Genomic DNA, 14,652 nt, shown 5'->3' with positions numbered 1-14,652 from the left:
GACACTTGCACACCAATCAGTGATTCATGCAGGTCCTAAACTCAATTTTAAAATTATGTTTAATGAGGCCTTTTCACTACAAGGACTTCTGGCCAAATTTGCAGACCTTTCTGCTTTCTCCCACCCAACGACTAATATTTTTATACCATCTAACCTGAGGAAGAGTCAAGAGAATCAGAAAGCTTATAAATTTCTATGTAATTTTAGCTGGTTGAATTGAGGCTATCATCTGCTTATGGATTCTGGTTGTTGTTTTTAATCCTATATTGGAAGAAGAACACTTTCAATATTAAGGACATATACTTCGTTGTTGTTTAGTCATGACTCATGGAGTCATGAAGAGTTGGAGACTCTTCGTGACCCCATGGACCAGAGCAAGCTAGGCCATCCTGTTCTCCACTGCCTCCCGGAGTTGGGTCAAATTCATGTTGGTAGCTTCTATGACACTGTCCAACCATCTCATCCTCTGTTGTACCTTTCTCCTCTTGCCTTCACTCTTTCCTAACATCAGGGTCTTTTCCAGGAAGATTTATCTTCTCATGAGATGGCCAAAGTATAGAAGTCTCAGCTGCAGGATCTGTCCTTCCAATGAGCACTCAGGGTTGATTTCCTTCAGAATGGATAGGTTTGTTCTCCTTGCAGTCCAGGGGACTCTCAAGAGTCTTCTCCAGCACCACAGTTCAAAAGCATCAATTCTTCAGCAGCCTTCTTTATGGTCCAGCTCTCACTTCCATACATTGCTACTGGAAAAACCATAGCTTTGACTATGCGGACCTTTGTTGGCAAGGTGGTGTCTCTGCTTTTTAAGACGCTGTCTAGGTTTATCATTGCTTTCCTCCCAAGAAGCAGGTGTCTTTTAATTTCGTGGCTGCTGTCACCATCTGCAGTGATTAGGGAGCCCAAGAAAGTACAATCTGTCACTGCCTCCATATCTTCTCCTCCTATTTGCCAGGAGATGATGGGACCAGTGGCCATGATCTTAATTTTGTTGATGTTGAGTTTCAGACTATTTTTGTGCTCTCCCCTTTCACCCTCATTGAGGTTCCTTAATTCCTCCTCACTTCCTGCCATCAGAGTGGGATCATCTGCATATCTGAGGTTTTTGATATTTCTTCTAGCAATCTTAATTCTGGCTTTGAATTCCTCCAGTCCAACCTCTCGCATGATTTATCCTGCATATAAGTTAAATGAGCAGGGAGACAATATACAGCCTTGTCGTACTCCTTTCCCAATTTTGAACCAATCAGTTGTTCCATATCCAGTTCTAACTGTTGCTTTCTGTTCCACATATAGATTTCTCAGGAGATAGATAAGGTGGTCAGGCACTCCCATTTCTTTAAGAACTTGCCATAGTTTGATGTGGTGCACACAGTCAAAGGCTTCTGTGTAGTCAATGAAGCAGAACTAGATGTTTTTCTGGCACTCTCAGGCTTTCTTCATAATCCAGTGCATGTTAGCAATTTGGTCTCTAGTTCCTCTGCCCCTTCAAAATTCAGTTTTGCATTGATTGTTGTTGTTGTTTAGTCATTAAGTCGTGTTTGACTCTTCGTGACCCCATGGGTTCACGAAGGTAATCAAGAGCACTGATTGCCTTCATTTTAAAATTTAAAAGTGTTTGGGCATTCAATGCTCCTTGTTAAGTATGACTTACATTTGTGTCACCTTCTACTGTATAGAATGATGAATTTTATCAGCATTAGGCGTGCACCACAAGCCTATTCCACTAAATCAAGAGCAGGCAAGTTCTAGTGCATCAGAGGCTGGGAACACACCCTTCATCCTCAAAGAACTGTACACATTTCCATTCCCTTGCCCATTTCCCCCCTTGCTTTTTCCTTCAAACCAAGCCTATGCTCTCTAGGGGGTCAGGGTTTTGGCCCTGTTAGCTTGTGTTAGGCACAGGGAAGGCCTTTTTTTTTTTTTTTTTTTCCAAAATAAGAAATGACTTCTGGCCATTTCAGGATTTGGAAAAAGCCCTCTGGTAGAATTGTCCCCTTGTTGCCAAGATTTTTAAAAATCCCATGGATTGTTTTTTTTTTTACATAAATTCTTCATTATAGATGGATTAAATTAATGAGATTCATTATTTTGTTGAATGTAAGCTACTTTATGTTTTAAAAGAGAGCATTTTTATCAAACGTGATGCTTGTAACGTAACATCTTATTTTGCTTATCTCCCCAAAATACAGCAAAGCAGCACAAGGTGTGGAATGAACTAGAGCTTTCCCACCGTCCAGCATCACCATCGTCATGGGAAGGAGGGCAGCAATCTAAGAGGAAAGCATATTCTGCCCATGGAGACTTGCCTGGTAATTCAGAACCCCTAAGTTCAAAATCGCTTGGAAACATGAACAGAAATTCTGACATTCACCATTAGCTTGAGTGACCTGATTATGAAGATGTACAGCTAGCACCCTCTCCCTCCTCTCATGCTTTATTTACCATGCCAGCACAAAGCCTGAATAGGGCTAACAGTGTTTCCTTGCGACACTGAACTGATAACTCCAAAAATGACTTCTTATGTATCAATGGATTATTAGGAATTTATTGTGCATACTAACATGAAAAAGCTGATGTGTATAGAAAGGGTCCCCCCCCCAAAAAAAAGGTATTTGCACTTTCTCCCTACCCAAAATTCTAGTTAGTATGCTTTCCTTATTTATTTCTAAGCATTGATTGAGAAAGTTTGCTCACATATTGTATTTGAAATCATACATAACAATTTCACATTTCATTAAAGAATTCCTAAAACTCCAAAGTTTTTATAAAATTTAATTATATTTAGATTTAGCTTTGAATGCAGAAAGCTGCCTTATACTGGGTCAGGTCACTGGTCCATCTACTGGCAGCAATTATTGAGGGTTTTCAGGACAATTCAGAATGTTGGGTCTGACCTTCAAAGATTTATGTAGCTTCAGACCTGGATATCTGAAAGACAGCCTTTCCCTCGATGAGCCTGCCCAAATGCTTTCATTATGTAGAGAGGCCCATCTGTGTGCCTAGGGTGGTACAGCAAAGATGGGTGCAGAACAGGACTTTCTCCCTTGCAGTGGTGTCCTTACCAGGGCATTCTGAGAAATGGGACTATCCATCTCCTTAGGTATCTTTACAGGGTAGGTTTTTAGAACAGTTTTGTTTGAATGAACATTTTATGAACTGTGCACTGCTCTTTTAACAATAGCCTTTCCCCACTCCACACTGCGGCTGATTCTGGTGTTTGATCATTGTTTATGATATGTAACTGAGGTCTTAAGTTAGACAGAAGGCACAGGGTAGACAGGGGTTTATAACTGAACAAGTGATGCATTTTGTGACTTCCATGCTTTGGAATTAATGAACAAACTAAAAGCTTGTTTGAAGATTGATAAATAAATACCTTGTAAACAATACTTCAAATACACGTTGAAGCTTAGTGGATTCTAAGCAACTGTTTATTTTTATATGCACTCAGCAGCAGAGAGCAAACAACTATTTTAAGTGATAAAGGTGCCCGTGCGCTTCCGTGTCCACTTCAATGTTTTAATGATGACAAAGCCCTAAAGGGTTTAGGACCTTGCTGACGGAACGCCCCCTCCCACCAAAATCTACCCGTATCACTCGATCTAGCCAGGAGGTGTGACTGAGGAACCTAATGCTGAGAGAGGCCCGGAAGGAAATAACAAGGTACCGGGTATTTTAAAAATCCAATTAAAAACCTGGCTATTCAGGCAGGCCTTCCCTCCAGGCACTATTTGATCTATCTTCTTTGTTTTTTCTATCTTGAATGATTAATTATTTTTGGATATCGATGTTATTTTAATGTTAATTTTGTTTGACGTACACCGGCCAGAGTAGTCGAATGACTAGATGGGTGGGATATAAATATAATAAATAAATAAATAAAATTAAAGGATTGTTTTGGTTTTGTCTGGATGCATTTTACCATAATAATTTCGCTTTTCAAAAAGTATAGAACAAAACAAAGCAGTAGATAGTTGCTTAAGTAACACTGCTTCAAAGAACTGCATAAGATCCATTGTTTTATCCCTAATGCCAATTGTGAGACACAAGACAATCAAAACAACAGCATACTTACATTAATTCTATGACATGTTCTCTTTCTCAGTTCTGAGATGAATAGCTACATGACCTATGGTTGTACTCTTAATGGATATTAAGTCATATCTATGACCTGTCTGATATAAATGGCAAAAGCCACTGGACTGCTGAACAACATTTCCAATAGTCAAAGGATGATATGTCAATGGTCAGGCAAAGTTCTTTGCCATTATCTTTGATTAGCAAACACAGATAAATTTTGCTTAAAAATCACATAAATTGATTTCATTTGCATAATTTAATCATAGAATTCAGATTACTAAATACGATATGGAAAGCAATCAACTAAATACAGATTCTGAACAATCAAAGGGAAATTCAAGATAAACAGATTTTAGCAGGGGGAACATAGGATATGACTCATTTCATATGAATACCTATATGATGTAAAGCAAAAGCAGGCCCAAATTTGGCCTGAATATGTTTTGTATTAATCATAAAGTTGCTAACAACATCTCTGTAGTTGGAACCAGTTTCAAAAGAGTCTATTTTTGATTGCACTGTTTGGATACAACTTCATACACAATTTTAACTGTCAATAAATCTGTTATGACTACTTTGTTCAGCATTTACTCCAGACCATAGATTCTCTGGACCATGGGGAATTCTAATTTTCTATAAATTTTCTTTGCCTACCGCTCTCTCTCCTAACTGGTTCTACAGTAACTGCATACAGTCAGAAAAAATCACTACTCAATATGGTAAAAACTACTATGTAAGAAGAACGTAGCATTTGTAATTTACTATTTGATTATTATACAATGTTTTGCAAAAACAAAAAGATGACTAGTCTGGGATCAGATCTGATGTACCTAAGATCAACTTATTCATTTAATTCTAGAAGTCATACCTCTTAACCAGATCAGTGGTTCAATGTAGTAAACATCACAATGAAACTTTATTAGAATAAAGAAGAAAATGATGACTGGTCACTCCTCCAACTTCATCCACACATGTGCTGTTCAGTTAGTATACCACCCATTTAAAAATAAAATAGACATCCATGTAAAATACAACCCATGAAATGGCTAGTTTCAGAGAGAATGTCAAGATTTATTAAGTATTACATTCATCTTTAAACCACTGTGGATTCTAGACACACAGCCCAAACAAACAAACAAACAAACAAACAAACAAACAAACAAACAAACAAACAAACAAACAAACAAACAAACAAACAAACAAACAAACAAACAAGACCATTGAAAAAAATCAGCCTTATGGAATATATCCCCATCCCAGTCAATGACTGAAAAATAAAGATTTTGAGATGGATAAACTTATCTAAACATTGGTGATTGCTTCCAGTCTTAATCATGCTTACAGTAGAACCGCTGAAATCAGTAAAACTATTCATGTCCTAGTTTCAATAGATCTACTCTAAGTTTGACCAGGTCTGGTTTCAACCCAATGTGTCTCAAATATTTAAACAGCTTTCCTCTAAAACAATAATTGCATAACAGAATTAAATACAACTTTACAGAATATTTCCTTTATATTTAACAAATAGAAAATAGTTCATTAGGACAAAGTAATAAACACCATACTGTGGTTGTTTATTCCAACTCTCTCTCTTGAAATGAAACTGAAACCACTGTACCTTAAAGTAAATTACCAATGTAAAACTCATTTTTATATCCATTCAGATTTATTTCTACATTTCATTCACATGACATAAAAAGGGCAATACAAACATTACTTTTTCATTGATTTTCCTGTTACTATTGAAAATATTTTGCACTATACCTGATTTTAGACACAACTAGAATAGGGCCATTTCAATCACAGAATTTACCAAGAGATTCCATTAATTTCAGTGGGTCTATTCTAGTTAGGACAGGCACTGGATTTAGCTCTTTATGTCTCCCCAGAAATGACAGGTTACCCACCTGTAATTGTAGTTCTTTTAGTGGGCCTCTGTGATTCACACCCTGGGTGATCCGCACCTGCGCGGAGCCTCATTGGAAAGTTCTAGAGCTTCTGTGATAGCAAAAAACACATTAGCATAAGCCCCCTTCCCCTTCGTATAAGTATCTTGGCGCCAAGGCTCCCCTTTCAGTTGTGCCACTACATTAAGCAGAGTGGTGTGACAGTGGGAAGGACAGGTGGGATGTGTGAATCACAGAGGTCCACTCGAAGAACTACAATTACAAGTGGGTAACCTGTCATTCTTCTTCGTGGCCTCTGTGAATCACACCCTGGGTGACTAAAAAGCTGTCTTACCCGGAGGCAGGGTGTCACGGCAAGGTAGGGGCTAGAACAGCACATCAAAAGGCTGCATCATACTTCTGCTGGAGATGAAGTCTATAACGCCGTATGAAAGTGGACAGCTGTGCCCAGGTGGCAGAGGCGCAGACATCTGGAAGAGGTACGCCCCGTAGGAATGCCGTAGAGGTCACCACTGCTCTGGTGGAGTGAGGGCGAATCACCTTCGGGACTGGTTTGCATGCCAGCTGATATGTGAGTTCAATAGTAGAAGCGGCCCATCTAGATATAGTTTGAGACGTCACCTGGCAACCTTTAGTAGGTGGTTGGTGACTTATGAGAAGCTGAGGTGAACATCTGAAAGGTTGGGTGCGTTGAATGTAAAAGACAAGAGCTCACCTAACATCTAAAGTATGGAGGATTCTTTATTGAGTTTTGGATGGTGACGGGAAGAAGGAAGGATAAATGGCTGAGAGAGATGGAACTGAGATACAACTTTGGGGAGGAAAGAAATATCCATGGATAGTTCTACTCTGTCCGGAAAAAAATGTAAATAAGGATAGTCGTGATGTAAACCACTAGCTTGTCGAGCTGAAGTGATGGTGATGAGGAAAACTGTTTTAAAGGTAAGTAGCCAGCCATAAATCAGTTGAAGCTAAAGGTTTGAAAGGAGCTGTAGTAAGTTGTTGTAGTACTAGTGTTAGTGACCACTGCGGGGAAGGCAGGTGGGTATCTGGATAGATATGAGATAGACCTTTAAGAAAATGTTTTAATGTTGGATGCTTGAAGAAATCAGCTGCCGGAGACTTAAGGGGCTGATAAGAAACTATGACAGAGAAGTAAACTCTCAAGGAAGAGAAGGAAAGGCCGCTAGACTAGAGATGAAGCAAAAAACATAGAACAGTAGCAAGTGATAGGTTGATAGAAGGCAATGAAGAAACTTCAGTGAAAGATATGAATCTGTTCCATTTATACAGGTAAGCCTTTCTAGTGGAGGGCTTCTTTGATTGACAGAGGATGTTCATTAGCGAGGCGGAATCCTCCACGCTGCCAGGTGCAGAACAGGTAAGTCTGGGTGGAGTACTTGGGTGTTGTTCTGCCTGAAGAGGTGGGGCAGGCGAGGGAGGTGGTGAATGTTTGATGAGAAATTGTGAAGAACTGGAAATCAGGGTTGTCTCCGTCACTAAGGGGCTATAATGATGGCATCGGTTTTGTCTTGTTGTAGGCGAACCGCAACCTTGTGGAGAAGCGGGAACGGTGTAAAAAGGTAAGTGAGGGTCTTGGGCCATCGCCCGACAAATGCGTCTCCTTGAGAGTGTTTGCCAATGTTGACTCGGGAGCAGTATCGTTTGCACTTCTGATTCACATGGGAGGCGAAGAGGTCAAGAGTTGGTTTGCCTCATTGTTCGCATATAGGCGAAGAAAAACTGATTGGTTTAACTCCCATTCGTGAGCTTGAGAGCTTGTGCAGCTGAGTAGATCAGCCAAGTTGTTGTCGTGGCTGGCAATGTCTAAATCCATGAGGCAGATATAATGTGCTAGATACCACTCCCAGAAGTCGACTGCTAAATAGAAGAGAAATATAGTAAATCGTCATGGTGTTGTTTGTGGCAATTTGTACCATCTTGCAGTGAGATTTCTGAAAGCTTTGCAAGCTTCTATAACTGCCAACAAATAGGGTGGGAGGAAAACACCACCACTGAAGTTGGGAGGCGAGTTCTTGGGTGACCCTTAAAAGAGTGTGAGGTGGGTCTGTGAGCAGGTCAAAGAGGGCAAGAAACCACAACTGAAGAGATCTCATCTTGAAGGGTATGTGCTGCACTAATGAAGTCATAGAGGCCATGGTGCCTAGTACACATTGCACAGTCAAGGTGGTTACCATAGCATGAGCGGGGAAAACTTGAAGTAATGCGATGCGATTGTCTCTCTTGTCTGGAGGAAGAAAGGCACAAGCTTGTGTGGAATCTATGCATGCGCCTATATAAGGAATAATCTTTGTAGGTTTCAAATTTGATTTTCATTCATTGACAGCGAGACCGAGATTGCGAAGGAGTGTAAGGGTGGAGTGTCTTGTTGGGCCTTGCGATGGGAATGAGCTATGAGGAGCCTATCATCAATCTATGGAAATATGAGAATTTTTTTTGCAACCTGAGATAAGTAGCTACTGGTGCCTTGAACTTGGAGAATACTCTTGGAGCTGTTGCAAGGCCGAAAGGAAGCCTTTTGAATTGGTAGGCTTGTGACCCTAGCTGAAACTGAAGGAATTTTCTGTGTGAAGGATGTATGGAAATATGGGTCTTTGAGATCTATGACAGTGAACCAGTCATTTTAGCAGAGTAAAGGGAGAACTGATTGGAGGGTAACCATATGGAATTTTGTGGTAATGATGTATTTGTTTAACTCTCATAGGTCTAAGATCAGGTGAAGACCTCCGTCCTTTTTGGGTACGGTGAAATAGGAAAAGAAAAACCCTTTGTTGTGTTGTGAGACAGGTTGTACGGCATCTTTGAGGAGTAGATTTCTTCTTTCCTCTTGTAGTGTTGGAGATGGTGGAGTGATGACGTGTTGCCATAGGAAGTTGGAAGAAATCGATGCAGTAGCCATCACAGATGATGGGCAGTACCCAGGCATCTGTAGTGATGGATTCCCAGACAGGTAGGTGTTTCCAGAGGGCAGAATGGGTGGAGTGGTGGGCAATCTCGGTCATGGGAGCATCAAACATGATATTTCAGCTTGCGGTTGTTGCACCTAGTAATGGGTTGTTGGAAAGATTTATTTCTTTGATTTATGAAATAGGGTGTATAAGAAGTTTGTTTTGGAGAATTACGTTGGAATTTTTGATATGCGTTGTACGGTTGTCTCCATTGATTTTGTTGGGGGCGTTGTTGGTAAGATGAATAAACTCCCCAATGTCTAGCTGCTGATTGTTTGCATGTTTTCCAAAATATCATCAGTATTAGCATTAAAGAGGCCTGCCCCGTTGAATGGAAGGTCTTTGATACGTGCACAGGCATCCTCAGCCAGGCCAGCTATCCTTAGCCATGAGAAACAACGTAAGGCTACTGAAGTGGTCACAGACTTTGCTGTGGTGTCTACTGTGTGCCTAGCAGAAAGCATATGTTGTTTGGCAACGGAAAGATCTTCTTGTTGAAAGGTTTGGGTGAGTACTTTTTTGTCCTCTGGTAAAGATTCAACAAAGGTTGACATATTGTCCCATAGGAAATGCTGATAGATTTTTTTTGCTACCACAGAAGCTTTAGAATTTTCCGATGAGGCTCTGTGCAGGCGCGGGTCACCCAGGGTATGATTCACAGAGGCCACGAAGAAGAACACCCCCCCCCCCCGAAGCTGCAGTTACAGTCCACTGTTTGGCAAGGAATTAAGGCTACAAAATTAAACACGACAGAGTCCCACTGAAGACATATGAGTAAATGTTCATAGAACTGTGCCAGAAACGTCTTATGTAATTTAAGTCACAATTTTTATCAAGGACAAAATCTGGTAAGGTGTACCCAGATTTAGGCACATGTAACTGGGCTGGCTGAAGCAGAGCACCCAATTTTTATTTCCACACAGGCATTCTGTGGACTCTTGAAAAAATATAGAGAGGGCTGTGAGCCCGACAAATGGGGTGAGCTTGGCTGCTTCCCTCAATTAATTATTTTTCTTCTTTCTTGTACTGTAGTTTTATTTGTCAAACTAGACAAGACACTGGCTTCAGAATTAGAAACTGATGGTACATTATTCCTCCAGAGATTAATTCCTTCAAAGCTCTGCACATGAAGAATTACACTTAAATATGAAGAAGTTGTGCTGGGACAAACAGAAGTCATTTATCTCTTGACAGACCTCCACTTCTGGTGACAAGCTAAATGCATTGTCTCATTAGTTTAGGTCAAAACTTACTGTTATCCCCACAGGTAACCAGCAGTTTCTCATAGTAGAATGATACTAGTATATAACATAATCATACACTAATAGAGGGGTATTACTAAATGACTTATGTTAGCCAATCATGTGTTGCAGGCATCACATATTAATGTGGCTGGAAATAGAATGAAAACTGAACTAGTAACAATGCTACAAGACGAATGAAAGAATTAACACACAGTTAATGTAAAACACACAATTTCATGACCCCGGGTTTTCTGCATATGAATATTTTTGACACCTATACATTTTAGCAGCCACAGTAACATTTAGCAGCAAAATATTTCAGCAGTAAATGTCTCTAGCCCTGGTTTAAATGTTAACAATAAAGAAACTTCAGCAACTATGTGCAATAGTCAGTTGCCATCTCCAGCTGAAACAAACAGAAAGTATATGATACAAGCCAAATTTTAAAACATCACCATTCATAATGAACCACAAAATAGAAGGCAAAGAGACACAGAGGGCACATACAAATAATCAGTGGAAGACACTGTATTTTTCTTGTTATGTAAAGCTGTACCATTGTATTAGTCTATACATCATGCAATCAGTTCTGAATTTATGAAGTTGATAGTGACATATCTAGATGTACAGAAGTTACATCATTGCAGCAATTCTTGGCAGTGCAAAATGTCTGATAATCTTAAGAAATATAGCCAATGCCACCTTATATTGAATGATTCAGTCCAGTTTTCTGTTTGCTGTGGAGTACTCAACTCTGCACAAGATGAAGGCACATCTCTTCTTGTAACAGGGTTGCTGTCCCATTGATCTTGCCTTTTTGTCCCCCAGTTTACAGTGGTGAGCCAGAATTACAGTAACTTGTAATGAAAACTGATTTAAGGCAATTTATTAAGATTTCTTTGTTTTTCACATGTTTACATTCCACACTGAATGCCTTGTGATGATACCTGCTTCTCGTATACACAAGGTTTAATAATTTTCTATTAGAATCTTAAAGTGCCATAGTATAGACTTGCTTTCTTTTCTCAGTAACCTTCAAGAGATTCACCATAACTGAGAACAGCATCCACTTGGCCTTTATACTTGTATTTTTAGGAAGCTGAACTTCTTTTCTTCAGTTACGCTAGCTGGCTTCCAGTGGACGAACAATTCCTTCTTTATAAACATGAAGAATAGCTTCACAAACAAATTTGTACTGACTCTGTGTAACACACATACAAAAAAAGAGGGATATTCTTAAATTAAATAGCATTCAAATATTAATACAATCAATGTTCAGCTATGGTGCCTTTAACTTCCATTCATTCAAGAAATTATATTCTATCAGCATTACAAATAGCATAAGGCCTTTAAGACAAAGATTGAGCATCTACACATCGCAAAGAGATTTTCCAACTGACTGCAGCCATCCATTAGAGCAATGGTTCCCAACCTTGGGTAACCCAGGTGTTCTTGGACTGTAACTCCAGAAGCCTTCACCACTAGCTGTGCTGGCCAGGGTTTCTGGAAGTTACAGTTCAAGAACACCTGGGTCACTGTAGGTTGGAAACCTCTGCATCAGAGGCTTAGACAAACTGCAGAGGAGCAAAGAAAATACAAAGAAAAGTTGCCCTGCCAGACTTTCACAGAAAATCAGAGTATAAATCTAATAAATAAAAATGGTAACCTGTTTATTCGTAAAGAACAAGGAAAAGTCCATGTGGTCCCCAAGATTATACACATGTAAGAGTGGGTGATACCTTTTATTGGACCACTAAAAACCAAATAAATTGTAAGCTTTTGTGAAGAAAATTCCACTTTTTCAGTCTTAACACAGAAAAACTGTACACAAGAGTCCAAAAATTGGTGTTACATGTCTGTGAGCGTTGACGTAATTCCTCTGAGGCTGTGGTCTCCAGCCTCCTTGCAGCATGATCTGGAATTTTTGCATTCCTGTCTTGGGACCCAAACACTGCCAATTACTCTGTGATTGCCCCCCAATGAATGTCTTTTTGACTGTGTACCCTGCCTTCCTTGCCCAGGTCAGGAGGACATCCTTGCCTGACATCCTCCAAGCATTCCTTCTCAACATCTAGTCAGCATAAATAACCAGAAGGGAGATTTGGGAATACATGCCAGAGAAAGGCTTGTACGGATAAGTGATCTCTACTTCCTCCTGCACCTATTGTTCAACTAATATTGTTAGGGTCTGCCTATCAATCTCCTCCTTTTCGGTTTCCCTAAGAAGTCATGTTGTTCCTCCTCTTCCATGTGCTCTCCGAGCACATATCTCTCTATTTTGGATTAGGATTTTGGATTATTTTGGATTGTTCTTCCTATCTGGAATGTAACTTTCTTAACAAAAGTTTAGTTATTTGATTTTAACTGCTTCTCCTACTTGATTGTGGGTCTGTTGTGGAACTAACCACCCACATATTTACATAGCACCTACTCTGCTACAGAGAAAGAAACCTTAATATTTTCTTAATATATTCTTCTCTCTCATGTTGTGAAGCTTTAAAGCAGGTCACAGCCCTCTCTTCTCCCAAGTAGCAAAGAAAATTCCTTCAAAGCTATGAATCCAGATCTGCAGTTTCCATCTGTATGTCTGTGCATGGAACAGGAGGTGGGCACTATTTGTATTGATTGAGAATGAAAATGGGGTATAGGGAAGTGAATGTGGAATCAAGAGAGGAAAAGGGACTGGGACTCCGGGATAACTGGATTTGGCCCTCGTGCATGCTACTGTTTAAAAAACAACACAGTCTCTGTGTTCCATCACAACGTTAAAAATTCAGTCTTGCAATTAAGGCAGTTTTTATAAAATATAGCACTGTTTTGAAACAAACAAACAAACAAACAAACATACAAACGGATATGAAGCAGAAAGCATTATTGAAGATGAAGCATGTGGCACACAGATTGAAAAGAAACTCCTGTCCCTCTCACTTACTGATGTTTGCACCATCATAGCACGATGATCTCGCATCTTTCGTACAATATCCAGTGGATAAACAGGTTGGTTTCTTTCAATTAAACACATCGCTGTTTCCATAGCGACCAAAACTCCAGTCCGACCTATTCCGGCACTGCAAGATGTAAGCAACATCACTGTATAAAGAAACCAAAGCTACTGTTTTGTGCCGAAATCATATGATTGCTTTTATATCTTTCAGTTTTCAGTTCTTTTTAATGCAAGGAACACTGAATACTATGGAATAGTCAAATCACTTTAGCAACATCCCTTCTGCACATCTGTAGAAACACTTCAATTGAAGAAAAAAACAAGAAGCAGAAATCACATATGTCTCAGCAATTAATGCTTAACATTATTGTTGTAGTTAAATTAATTCTTATGCTTTGCATTTTTATTTTGAGGACAAGTGGCTTTTAACAAAGAAAGAAAATCCCATCAGTTGCATTTTTGATTCCCTAACTATTTTTCCTAATGGTTGATGCACACATAATAGGATTCATCCGTTGGCCACAGTGAAAATATTGGTAAGGAACCATAAAATTACATGTCCCTTCCCTATCTGACGTAGTTTCTCTAAATCTACTGCCATAAATAGAGTTAAGGAAGATATTGGTAACTGTGATTAAGAATAACCAGATCTACTCCTTAACTGCTAGCTTTATATCCTGGTTTTTACTGTTTCATTAAAGAACAAACCCAGTCAATCCTAACCGTATTTAAAGTCATAACACATAATCTCTTTAGAAAAGTTAAGTAAATAAAATAAGAAAGTAAATCTGGACTGGCCAGAATCTTCTGTTTGTTGAGGTTCTGGGATGAAGCAGCACAACTAACTGCCAACTTCACAGGGCAGGACAAACTGCAAAACCCAATTTGCCTATACTCCTCCAAACAGGACAGAAGAAAATACCGGCTTATACATTTACAAAAAAGATACATTTCCCTGAGCTTCTTTTCTATTCCTCAACCACCTCTTTGGAGCTGAACTATATGTCTCAGTAATTTGTAAAATGGAGGAATTCTTTTAAGCATTAAAAGCTGATTATAATCTACATTCTCTTCTGATCACCTGTAGTTTGCACACTAGATTATTTTGAGATTAGCAAAACACTGGTTTAGCTTGCATTCTGACTGCTCAGACCCTACTCTTGAACAGCATGGAAACCAGATTAACTCCAATTCTGACAACAGTGTATTTATTAGGGAGCCAAGCAAAGAGAATATAGGAATCAGTTCTACTGAAATTAAAATTAACATAAACATTAGCTGGCTAAGCTAATCAGACTCTCAGATACATGTCAAAAAACATATTTCTGTTGTGGAAGGACAACTCCACACCAAAAAGAGACAAAGGGAAATCTCAAAGAGCACAAGTATTTCTAGTAGGGCTGAGCAGGTCCTGGAGAAAGAAATTCAAACTGAGCAATCAATACCTTAGCCGGGTGGCTTCCTTGGTTCCCATCAAAAGCTTAACATATTGGTACAAGAAACTTAAT

At 39.4% G+C, this 14,652-nt stretch overlaps 1 protein-coding gene across 3 annotated transcripts in view; it reads right to left on the bottom strand.

Moving 5' to 3' along the window:
• Positions 1 to 8,648: 8,648 nt before the first annotated feature.
• The window catches only part of PTPN3 (protein tyrosine phosphatase non-receptor type 3), a 124,546-nt gene continuing 118,542 nt past the window's right edge, over positions 8,649 to 14,652 (bottom strand). For all 3 annotated transcript variants that reach the window (XM_020786577.3, XM_020786578.3, XM_020786580.3), the window contains 2 exons: positions 13,133 to 13,268; positions 8,649 to 11,401 (listed from right to left, as the gene is read on the bottom strand). In XM_020786577.3, the coding sequence (XP_020642236.2) occupies positions 11,324 to 11,401; positions 13,133 to 13,268 (214 nt within the window). In that variant the 3' untranslated portion in view covers positions 8,649 to 11,323. The remainder of the gene's footprint in view (positions 11,402 to 13,132; positions 13,269 to 14,652) is intronic.

Source organism: Pogona vitticeps, chromosome 6 (genome assembly GCF_051106095.1).
Source record: "Pogona vitticeps strain Pit_001003342236 chromosome 6, PviZW2.1, whole genome shotgun sequence".
NCBI lineage: Eukaryota > Metazoa > Chordata > Lepidosauria > Squamata > Agamidae > Pogona > Pogona vitticeps.
The sequence above is the reverse complement of the archived record's forward strand: the minus strand, read 5'-3'. Positions and strand labels throughout refer to the sequence as shown.